This window comes from Protopterus annectens, chromosome 4.part1, assembly GCF_019279795.1.
Source record: "Protopterus annectens isolate FY-2018-M chromosome 4.part1, PAN1.0, whole genome shotgun sequence".
Lineage (NCBI taxonomy): Eukaryota > Metazoa > Chordata > Ceratodontiformes > Protopteridae > Protopterus > Protopterus annectens.
In genome coordinates, this window is record NC_056734.1 from 515,745,906 (window position 1) to 515,758,728 (window position 12,823).

The window sequence follows — 12,823 nt, forward strand, 5'->3', positions numbered from 1 at the left end:
GCAGAATGTATCCTGACAGACCTTGTTGATCCCATAGCTAATGCTGATGAAGGATAAGACTCTAGGTATCCAGATAATTTCCTACTCAGAGAGAAACTGCTGAGTCTTTTCACTGGGAGTAGGATCAGAAAGTACAGTCATTTCCAAGTGAGATGCTCCCAGTGCTGAACTTTTTGAATTAGCTGTGGAAGCCTGAACAATCCTGTGTGGCGATTTCTCTGGTCTTGGTGTCTTGGGGAAGGGAGGGCTGCTACCAGTCCTGGATTCTTCCATCCTCCTCTTTTCTTCTTTAATATTAGTTTATTATTCATAGGTTCATAAATAAGTACCAGGCTAGCTGCCCTCGTGAGCTATTTTAAGCCTAGCCAATTTCCCCTCATAGGTGAGAATAAAACTCTTTTCCTTGTGTCTGCGAGGTAAACACTTTAACTGTTATGCCAAACCCCACCCCATTCCTAGAGTGTTCAACTACCCACCCCAGACAGATGCCACATCAGTTGTGAGTGTTTTAGGGGATCTTGTGATCACATTTACTAAACTCTGAGCCCTTGTCCATTTATGGTCCAAAAAGTCAACAATTTAGTCAGTACTAAAGATACAACAATGTCCCAAAGTACTCTATTATAACTAGACACTAGCATCACCAGTACTCCAACATTGAAGAACAGCACTCAAAATCAGAAATGAACTGGTAAATTTTCTGTATTAACCCAAATTACCAAATTATGCAGCATACAATCTTGCTAAAGGATTTGAGTCCAGTGCTAAAGCATCTGAGTCCAATGTTTGAAGCAACAAATGAGATCTGGAGAAAAGTAAGAAATGGGTGGCATTGTTGTAGTAGGGGGAAGGGCTCATGCTTTAGGAGATGCTGTGATGTCAAGTTTGGTGTAATCTGCAGTGACCAGTCCTTCATAATGAAATGGATGGAGTAGATCATGTAGGATATTACTTAATCCAATTTATTGTGGTGAGGGAGAAGGAGAGTGGACATACTGATTTATCCAGGAGACAAGGTGGATGGGTAGTGCAGTAAAGACAACTAGCATGGAAACCAGAGTCTACTACTCAGGGGAAGGGCAAACTAATAATGGTGTACGAACTGTGATAAGGGACAGTGTTCTCGAGCAGTGAGGGATATAATCAGAATTAGTGAAAAATGAACGGCAAGCAGACTCTAGTGTCAAGGTCAAGCAGTATTTAGAATCACAACGTATGCCCCACAGCAGGGTTGCTATGGCAAGAAAGAGTGCATACAAGCAGCAGTTGCAGGACTTGCTAGATAAAACAGGATAAAATGAGTTGCTGATAATAACAGGGGACCTGAATGCTCATATTGATACAAACAGAATAGAACAGGAGGACTACTTTGGTCCACATGGGGGCAAAAGGAATGAAGAAGAAAATGCCATTCTTGACTTCTTTCTGATAAGTGGCTTAATGGTGGCCAACACAGTTCACTAAAAGAGCGAGTTATATGATTAAATACAACAGTGGTCAACATGCAACTTAACTAGACTTCCTCCTAGTAAGGAAAAGTAATTGGTGTACAATTAGAGATTATAAAGTCATCTGTAATGAGACTGTACACCCTCACCATAAAGCATTGGTGGCCACAATCAGCTGCAAACAGTGTTCATAGAAGGCGTTATGGTCAACAAACACTGAAAACCTGGAAGTTGAACAAAGTGAAAGTACAGGAGTTCAACAAAATACTCATTTCTTTAGTATCTCAGGAAGAAATAAGGAAAGAGGTAGAGCTGAAGGAGAATACCAACATCTCAAAACAGCATGTGTGAACACTATAGCACAGATATTTGGCAGACCCAGGTGTGACGTCCCTCCTCTGGGCCAGTAATCACGGAATCTCAATCCTCACCATTGACACCAGTGAGGGACAGAAAAACAGTACTTAACTAATATCACTACATTTTCCTGACTGATTTAAAGAATTACTGTTTCCTACTTACTTAATTAATCAGGGCAAGATGAAGTGGGTGAGTGGTCCTGTCAGTTCCAAAAATAGACTGCCATGAGACTTCTAGTATTAAAACATCATTTCAGTGCTGGATTACAGAATGACATCATATACATCTGGTCATCTGACTTCTGGTTCCCACACTACCCCATTACTAGAAACTGCACCAGAATCTAGCACGTATGTTTTATAATACACACACACAGAGCTTTGCTAAGATGTGTTGTAGTATCTAGAAGCTATAAAACCATTTCAAAAACTTCCACCCTTCCAGGGTAGCAACTAGTTTACTACTAAGGGCAACAAAGTAGGATTCCTGATCCTAGTTTTCACAGACATTTTGTCTCTGACTGCAATGAGAACTTTAAGATACAATTCTTATGGCCTAAACCAGGTAATTTAATTTCAGACTATTTTTCAAAGTTAGCTGGACTGAAATTAACCTCTTCTCTTCCAGTATTCTATGTTAGAATATATTTAACAGTTACAATACAGTTTGACATACAGGTATATTTATTTTCTGTCCAGCGGGACCCACTGTTGGTACATTTTTTTACCACAGGCAACTTCACAAATACATTTTCAGTGCAAGCACCTGTAAATATCAGGTTTATATACAAATGACAAATCATTCTTTACAAAACTTCAGCTAGCTATGCTGAAATATGTTACACATTCACTGCCTTACTTCTCCTGGCATAGCTGGCACTACTTCACATCATGACACCAGGTATGGAGATAAGGTACTTAAGAAAAGATGAAGGTGGAATAAAGAAATCCAGAAAGTTATCAACAGAAAGAAGGCCTGTAGGAAGACGTGGGAGATAGAATATATGGGCCAAGCTACAAAGGAATATTGACTGGATAACAAAGTGGCTAAGAGAGCAGTCATAATGGCAAATAACAAGGTGTCATGAAACTCTGCCAGATTTTGGAAGGTCAATCAAAGGTAGATGGAAGATGTACTTTAAGCAGCTTCTGATTGAATGAAATCCTCCAGAAGCTGTACTGCCCCAGACACAGCCTATAATGAAAGCGGAAGAAGAACTCACCCTAGAAGAAGGAAGACAGCACTAAGGTAAATGAAGAGAGAGATAGAAAGCAGCAGGTTTACATTAAGGCATGGCAGAGATGATCAAGATGTTGGAGGAGTTGAGGGGAAATGGCTCCTGAGAGTACTCATTGTGTTATGGAGAGAAAGATACACCCCAGATAAATGAAGAATAAGTATCCTAGTGCCATTATACAAGAACTAAGGGGATATTCACAAATGTGAACAGTACAGAGTTTATCAAACTCCTGTCACACTGTATGAAAGTACTGGAAAGGGTGACTGATAATGAATATGCTGAATAGTAGGAAATAAGATGGGAGACAGTAAGTTCAAATTCAGATCAGGATGCAGCCCAACTGATTCGATGTTTACTGTGAGACAGGTAGTGTAGAAAAAGGTAGAGATAAGGAAAGTTTTCAACTCGGCATTTATAGGTTTGGAAAAAGCATATGACAAGACCTCAAGAAAGTTGATGTTGGCAGTCCTGAAATGGTTCAAAGTCTTAGAACCATTTGTAGAATTGGTGCAGACTATGTACAAGGACTGCATGACACAAGTATGTACAGTGTACAAATTCGAAGAGGCGTTCCCAGTAAGAGTGAGTGTACATCATTGTCAGCTCTGAGCCCACTGCTGTTCATACAAATGATGGACTACATACCAAACAAGTCAGAGGGCACAGATCAACAAAGCTGCTATATGCAGGCAATGTAGCATGGCAGGCATACTTCTCAGCTGTACCAAATTCCTAAGAATTTCACAGTTTTGAGGTCAAAATAATGGGGTGCAACAAATTTCCAAGTGGCCCCTTCAAATCCCGATTTTTGTTTTACAATATTTGCTTACTGCTGACTCGGGAGAAGAGCAAACATGTTGCAGTAGCAGAAATGAAGAAGATGTACATTTTCCTGCTGGAGGCATTGTAAATGTGCAGTTATGAGTAGATAATTATACTGTGCATGTTTAAACAGCATTACAACAGTTTCTGTTACAGAGAATGGTCAGAAGGATTAGCGAAATCAGGATGCACTGCCTCTGTCATCCAGCCGTTGCTTGTTAGTTGCTACTTCGAAAAAAAATAAATGTGGCTCTGCCCCAAGATTACATCTCAACAGCAGGGAGGGATGCATATGTTTTATAAAGTGTTCTTTTAATATATTTTATTTGATTTGTGTGCATGGATTTCTAATGGGGATGTTTCACTGATTTCTTTGTTTTAATTTGGGATTCCACAAATGTGCAGTAAATGAGTGGCAGAACACAAACAAAGAATCAGTCATTGTTTGGAAAACGTCACTGTCTAGACCTTATAAGGCAGACTCCATCACATGCTATTTTTGTGTAATGTTTTTTAATACGTAATCATTAGGGGTGTCACACTTCACCTGTAAAAAGATTCACTCTGTGTTTACTTCCCTCCCTTCCCATTGCATGTAGTTAGGAGAGATCAGTCACCAGTCGGATATTGATAGTAAGTGACAAATGGGGTGGGAGTTAAGTTAGTATTGTGGGGTGAACGACTGCACCTCTGTCTGCAACAGAGAGACTGACAGTCTCCTTAATGTACATAGTATTTATTGTAGTATTACATGCATTGATAATCAAGGAGTTACTATCTCGAAGAGATCACGAACAAGATCAGAATTTTTCATTTGTTTTACAACGCAGACTGAATTAATTTACTTTTTAGTTTGTTTGTGTCTTTCGGCTTTTTCCCGGTTAGGGGTCGCCACAGCGGAACTCTGGTCCGCTAATGATTGGCAGTAGAGTTTTACGTGCTGGCTTGCTGGGCCTAATGCACAACCTTCAACAAAGGAATGCCCATTCACGCATGTTGCCACATAGAAGATGCTCTAACTGAGAATCGAACGGGCAATGTCTAACTGTGAGGCGACAACGCTACCGCAGCACCATCACCGCAGTGTTTGATGTGCAAAATTAAATTCTTAAATCGGTATCTGCTGTGTTTAGATGCTTAAAAGTAACTTGTAGATAGATGTGTGTGTTCCTGATATAGGATTTCGTCTCTAAGGAGAGGGTGTGTCTTGATGTGATAACTTATGCTTCTCGCGTTAGTCTGGTTTGTGGTTCATGTCCATATTCAAGTAATAGTTGGTTAGCACATGCAATGCTTTTATAATCTTACGGATCATTCCTCGTGTACTTCATTTATGTTTGGGAGGGTAGCAGCAGATCATTTTAACGATTTCCAAGCGCTAAAAGTTTTTATTGAAAGAACGGAGTTAAGTAGCACGTATGCGCAGTTCATTTTTTTATATCTATTGTTGTATTAAGACTGGTTCATTCACTGGGTGGCAGAATAGGGGTCTGGACCTGAGCCAGAACTTTGGTAGGCTTTTATATATGTATATGTAATAATAGGTACAGAATAGTGCCTTTTGCTTTCGGTTATATTAATTACAGAAACATGAGAAATATGTTGTCAATTTACTGCATCTGTGTCCCATCCCAGGATCAGATTTGCAACATTTTTCTGTACCATGTTTGTTTGACAGACTTGCACCCATTTCATAATTATGTGGCTTATGACTTGTTTGCTGCATTCCTTCAGTCTCTGCCATTTTTTATGGAAGTGAAAAAAGTTTTATTTCTGGTTCTGGTAAAATCTTTTATTCAGTTTTTTGACATGTCCCACTGTACTTCAAGTTAATTTACCATGTGTTTGAAAATCTGTGTGTTGTGGGGAAGAGAATAAGGCATTCATGTATAGAGTAAAATATTGTTAGTATGTGTGCACCTAATTAGAAGTCTTCTAGTATTTTATCTTTAGTGTATGTGCTTCAACTTTGGTTACACATTTTTAGTATATACACTATAGAAGAAATGACAGTATTTTGCGAGGGGGGATGGCAGTCCAAGACAGTGGTGTATACCTGAAAACTTTTTGGCTGCATTATAAAATTTGTTTTGTCACAGCTACACATTGCAATCAAATGCGTTAGGTACCATATGAGGAGAAGAGATACAATATGTGTGTGTGGGGTGGGTGGGCAGGGGGCAACCTGGACACTGATGTAAAATCCTGGACACCCTTGTATCATCAGTGTGTAACTTGTTTGAGACAGAGAGAGAAAATCCTATTGGTTAATTGTTTGAATGGAAATGTTTGGAAAACAATATTGTTAGATTTGTAGGTAAGAAACTACTTTGGCTTGTAGGTACTGCTTTCTTTGTGGAGATGAACTGGTAACATTTAGATAGCTTATGCTATTTTTTCCTCAGAAGATTTAGTCTAGCATCACTTTATTTTTAAGTGAAGTTACAGAATTAAAGTTCCTATTCTTATGATATTATTTCAGTGATAAATCCTTGGTGTAAAATGTTTTTCCCTGCTTACTACTGCAGATAGGTGGTATCCGTTAAGTAACTGTATTTTTAAGCATTTTGTGTCAGAAATTTGATTTTGTTTGTGTGTTGCATGCGGTGCACTTATCAGTTATTTTAATAAACACCTAATGATTAAAAAAGTGTCAGTAGGCTTTGCTGTAAAGTTAGCTGCTATTGCAGCTCCCTCTCACCTGTTAATTACAGCAGACGATTAAGGCTTTGAGTTGTTAATTATTTGATTTCTGTTGCCCTTAGTTTTTATTCCCTCAGCCTCTATTTGCCACTGTGTGACTCAGTTAACCAGATGGTGCTCTTGGACAGTTGTGAAAGTGAGCTAGCCACCTCAATAGTTTTTCAGACCCTCATGTCTAGTAACTCACTATGTACTGTTTTTTTTTTAAACAGGTGGAATTTCACATTCTTAAACCCTGATTCACAGAAGTAAGATTTCATAGACTCATTTTCAAAAGTTTCTTTATCCAGTAGTTTCAGTCTGTCATTATAGTTGTAACCTTTTCTGAATTTGTTTTGTATATGTTGAATAGAGTGTTGTGTAAGATCTCCATAAGGAGGCTCTGAAGTGCCTTTTGTCAGGCTTGTAATACTGGGAGAAAAATGTATGGCTTTCTAGAGGACATAATTTTTTTAGAATATCTTTGGTATCCTAATAACATTTGTATATAATGGAACAATAGGGCATCAGCATTTTCATTTTAATTTACCATTATACCTGGCTCTGTATAAATTAAAAAGTGTGTGTGTGTGTGTGTATGTGTATAACCCCACTGCCTGTCGACCATCAGTACCCTTGCAACCTGTGAGCCCATTTGTTTCTCAGAGGGGCAAGAGCCATCTGTAACCCATTTGTTTGCCTTTGTGTGGTGAGAGCTGTTTGCAGGGCCATCATCCAGACAGACACCAGGTTCCATCTAAACCTCAGTTGCTCTTAACACTCCTTGCCAGCTTCCAAGTGATGCTATGATTGCTCGTATATGGAAAATAGTGGCGAAGCATTTGAGTATCCATGCATGGCTGTTTCCTTACCTACACTGCTGCATTATATCAGTACATCCCTCTGGCCCAGATTCCGTGGACTGCACCACCTGAGCTCTCAGTACGTGTTGCTCAAGTGGTAAGCCAAATGCTCCTCCCATCCCTTGGTGGGTGAGCTGAATAGTGTTCACTCCCATCCTCCCACCCTGCTCCCATTTAACTCCTGTGCCTGGTAATAGAACATGGGTCTTGTAGTCAGAGTAAGGGCTTTATCCCTCTGTCCAATGGGATGGGGAGTTTTTTTTTTCACTGATGAATGTTAATATATTGAACTTTAATGTTTTGTGTAGTTTGTGTTTCTTTATCCATGCTTATCTCTCTCTTTTGTAGTGCCTTATCTTTGCACTGCTTGTATTCGCAACATGAATTATTGTTTTTTGATGTTCATTGGAAATGCTGCATATACGCAAATCTAACACCACACATGTAACGCACATCCGAGTCCTAAACCTAGCCTGCGACATTAATAGAACCTGCTGGTGTGACAGATTTGTGTCCCAGAGACTCCCCCATCTGTGGAACAGACTCCCTCTTCATGTGAAGCAGAGCACCTCTCTGTCCTTGTTTAAGCGTAACCTGGATGATTGGATGGGAAATAGAAAGTTTACCCCTGGGATGGGATCCCACCTGCATCCCTGCTTGACAGGGGGGACAGGTCAGGGCCATATTTTGGTTCTGTTCTTCATAGGGTTTCCACCTTTTGTCGTGGCTAAAACCGGAGTAAAGCCACACCTCTCGCATCACCAGTAACCCTGCCCATCCCACCCCCTCTCTCACCCACATTCCACCCATTTTGTGATGTCATGATGAAATCACTCAGCAGTTAACACCCTCTTCTTCAGTTCCTGCTGCCTGCTTTCAGCTGATTTACTATGCTTTTCTGTAAAAAAGCACAGTAAGTCAGCCGATTTACAAACTCCGATAATCTGTTTCCTTTTTGAAACAGAATACCGGAGTTTGTAAAGTGTTTTCCGGACTACCGGAGAATCAATTTGATTTCCAGATAGTCCGGAAAAAAACGGAGGGGTGGCAACCCTAGTTCTTCAGTTTGTGTTTGAAAGTTGGTATCCCACAATCCCATTGAAGTGGGCAGGGTTACATAATTAGGTATGGAAATTTTATGTTAATCAGCATACAGATTTGTACCTATTTTTCATGGGCCTTGGTCCAGATTTTTGATGTTTCCAGGTTGAGAGGTATGATGGCAAGCAGACTTTGAACATGAACTTCAACAAATGACAGGGACTGGAATGCAAAAATGAAGAAACATGGGATGCAATGGAGTACAGACAAGATATTTGTCATGGCAGCAAGTGGGGCAAGTCAGAAGAAGTTGAAACTTAAGGTAGAAGAATAAATAATGGAACAGATTAACAGCTTCATGTATCTAGAAGGGCTAATTTTGAAGAAAGGAAGTCTGAATTAGAGGTAAAACCTAGAATCATTGCTGCTGCGGTCAAATGGCAAAGAGTGTCAGAGGCAGTGTGACAAAGGAGTACCAAAGAAGCTGAAAAATTAAGGTGTACAAAATAGTGGTGAGGCCAGTGCTTCTGTATGACACAGAAATATGGGTAGCAAAGGTAGTTGAGGAATTTTGAGGTGGTGGAGATGAAATGTCTGAGATGGGTGGTAGGATGTACAGCATGGGACAATGGATGAAATGAAGACATTAGTTCAGAAGCTGACACAACCCCAATTATAGAGAAAGTGAAGGACAACAGATTGCAGTGGTTTGGTCAAGTTTATAAGAAAGCAGAAGAAAATTTGGTGAAAAAGACTTGGGAGAGACAAGAAGAAAGTAAGAGGAAATTAGGACATCCAGCCAAGAGATAGAGGGATTGGCTGAGAGAATTCTTGCAACAATCAGGCACGACTATCAAAGAGGGTAGGAGAGGTAGCAAAAGTTAACACAGCACACTGAGCAAAAGGGGACAAAAGGGAGTTATCATGATGATGTGTATGATGAGGGAGAAGAAGCCTAAGTCTGCACTCAGTGGACACAAGGCAATGACTAATCCTGAGCAGAGTGCCAGCACATCACAGAATGCACACACATACATGCAACACACATCAACTGGACATTTGGAGAACTGAAATACATTTTTGGGATGTGGGAGCAAAGTGTAACTACTGCAAAAAAACGTGTTACATCATTTTACAAATTACTGCTGCAGTTAAAGATGTAATTAAATATCTTCAAACAAATGGCTTTCCTACTCAGTACATTCCTTAGATGCATCATCCATATAAGTTATAGCAGGATCAATAAAGTTGGAGGACTGAAGAAATGTATGTCTCTGCTGCTCAAAATTTTACTAAACATTTTCTTTCTTTTCAGTGCCCTCACCAAAGAGCAGACTGCATACAAAAGTGCGTGTGTGTGTGTGTGTGTGTGTGTGTGTGTGTGTGTGTGTGTGTGTGTGTGTGTAGCAACTATTCATCCACCCATAAGAAATCAATAAGTGAGAATGTGTCTCATCCTATAGTATGGTCACAGTTCAGATGCTTCACAAAGCTCTTTAGTTATGTACATTTCTGTAACAGTTAATAACCTGTTTTTTTCATTGTGGAATATCTACTTACGGGATAACGAACTCCTGGATATTGTTAATCAGCTGTTTACCCACCATAATGACCAGCAATTCCTGAGCAAGTTCAATCAGACATCCAGGAGCACCGCACTAAATGGAGAAAAAAAGATATGTTACGGAATTCAATCAACAAATTGCACCACTGCATGGTCTTGGAAAACAAGCAACTGACTCTTAGCTCATGTGTATTATCTTAGGTGCCGTTGTGGCTCAGTAAAAGTGCTCTGCAGTACTGATGAACCATATTCACAGGAGAACTTGGAAATGTTAGGATAGAGTATCCAAAGTGGGAGTGTTCTTTAAGTGCTGTTTAGCTTCTATAAGTTTGTGCAACTACTAGCATGGGTGCATGAACCATAGGGTGAGAAGGGGTAGTGCCCCCTACTTTTACACATGCACAACGTTGTTGCCTCTTGGGAAAAAAATGAAAAAAGAGAAACAAGTAGTCTACTGCAGTCTGCCTCTGTGTGAATTGCCAAGGAAAAAATGGAATTTCATACCTTGGAGATGTCAGTGGACCTTTCCTTTAACATCTGAATGGCTGCAAATGTTTTAAAAAAGTATTCTTTTTACCATAGCACCAGGTAATGCAGCTTCTACCTGGCAGCCTACAATTTTTACACATTTAATGGGACAAAAGTAAATGACTAGGAAAAGGGTGGGTGATAAGAGCAAACAGCTAGCGCTCAGTAAGGTCTCCAGATTGGCCACTTCAAAAGGGAAGGAAAAGTGGTAAGTGAAATTTCTATTTTTTTCTTCACTGAAAAACTAGAAAGAGAGTTAAATGCTTAGCTACAGCAGCCATCAAAACCAGTTCTCTTTGTGTGTGTAGGGTGTTGCCCTTGCTGCAACTTTTGCTGCCTTACATATCCATGCAATTCTCAAAGTTCTCCCATTTAGTCTTTAAACTTTAGTTGTGACTAACCACACTGCCTGCAACTGAGTTCTGAGAAGCTATCTGCTTTTATTGTTCCTTTAATCGTAACTACTGAGCACTTGTTTTAAAGTAATTAATTAATTAATTAAAAAAATTCCTATAGCAAAAATCAAAGTAATAGCAGTGGGAAAGTACAAAAATCAGGGGCAGATTTTAAATGAGTGTTTATGGTTACAAAGTAAAAGAAAGTAAACATTTATGTTAAAATGGTAATTTTTCCTGTCCAGACTGTTACATTCAACATCACACCCCTCAACGTTAAAGCAAAAATAATGGTTGAAAAAGGACCAAAATCAGGGGCGGATTTTAAATATTGCTTTTATATGCTTAGGAAGTTGCCAAAAAGCATGTTTGCATCAGCATGCATTTCTGAAGGATATGATGCCTGAAACTCAAATATTTATCATTATTCAAGTCTTAAATTTAAATGTCTAATATTATTTAGGGACATCAATTCAATCTTCAACAACTTGCCAGAAAACCACAAATTTTATTATTAACAGATCAAAAAATATGAAGAGAAATCTGGACATTCTGTGAAACTTTGGAGAGTTAAGATGTATGCTAGTCACCAAAGGCAAAGAATGCAGCTAGGGAGGACGCAATAAATCTTGCTATTAAATTGTATTTTGTTTTTAAATATATTGTTGGTTGCTCTTGCACTTTGGCTACTTTCTGAAGAAGTAATTTTTCTTCTCTGGCTTAAAGTCTTCTTCCTTGTTTTACATTACTGCAAATTTCCCCCACATAGCTCTCAACCTTACATCTCCAGATGGAACCTTATTTCTCAATGTGGAACAAATGGACAAAATGTGGATTAGTTATTTACATCTTTAACTGAAGCTCACTGGATGGCTAAAATGTATCTATAAAGCATTTTAATGAACTAATCTTCTTCTTTCAGCTTTTCCCAGTTAGGGGTCGCCACAGCGGATCACCTGTCCGCTCATGATTGGCAGTGGAGTTTTTACAGTGTTGAGTTGCCAGCCCGGCGCCCAACCTTCCACAGAAGGCACACACACACACACAAACACACACACTTGCACTCACACCTAGGGCCAATTTAGAGTGTCCAATCCACCTACTGCATGTCTTTGGGATATGGGAGGAAACCGGAGCACCCAGAAGAAACCCAAGCGACCACAGGGAGGACATGCAGACTCCACACAGAAGGAACCCCAGCCAAGGACTGAACCAGAGAACCTCTTGCTGGGAGGCCACTGCACCACCATATAATTCAGTATTACTTACCAAGGATATCAGTTACAAAGCCTAACACTGATTGTGTAACAGATGGGTTTACTGTAGAACTCTGAGGAACTTGAACTTTTTAAAGACTCAAAATGGGAAATATTCCTCATAATAAGGTACACTTGAAAGGTGTGTGCCTCCATTTTTGTCCCATTTTTAAAGACATGCAAGAAATCTTAATTTCTTTAAAAGCATAAAATCAAAGCCAAAAAAAGCAATGGCGGTCAAGGGCAAAGGTCCAAAATCAAGCACAGATTTTAGTTTGTAAAGTAACAGATTAGCATTCTGAAGGATATGAAGTCTTAAAGTCTGAAACTCTGATATTGGTCATTATTTAATGACTACATTCCTCACAGAGTTGCCAGAAAACAGCACATTTGATGGCAAAGAGACCAAAAACATGGCACAGAATCAGGGACAGCCACAATGTATGCTCTGAGCTCTCAAACTCTTAAAGCAAGAATCAGAGTCAAAGCCAAAATAATGGAAAGTGGGAAATGCAGATTTCAAATATGACATTTATGCTTAGAAGGTTGCTTAGAATAATCACTTTTGTACTACCATGTGTTTCTGAAGGATATGAAGTCTGAAACTTAGATGGCTCTCATTTA

At 39.5% G+C, this 12,823-nt stretch overlaps 1 protein-coding gene across 1 annotated transcript in view; it reads right to left on the reverse strand.

Moving 5' to 3' along the window:
* The window catches only part of ANO7 (anoctamin 7), a 1,683,969-nt gene that overhangs the window by 393,120 nt on the left and 1,278,026 nt on the right, over positions 1-12,823 (reverse strand). Inside the window, exon 18 of the mRNA XM_044070329.1 lies at positions 10,017-10,114. Within this exon, the coding sequence (XP_043926264.1) occupies positions 10,017-10,114 (98 nt within the window). The remainder of the gene's footprint in view (positions 1-10,016; positions 10,115-12,823) is intronic.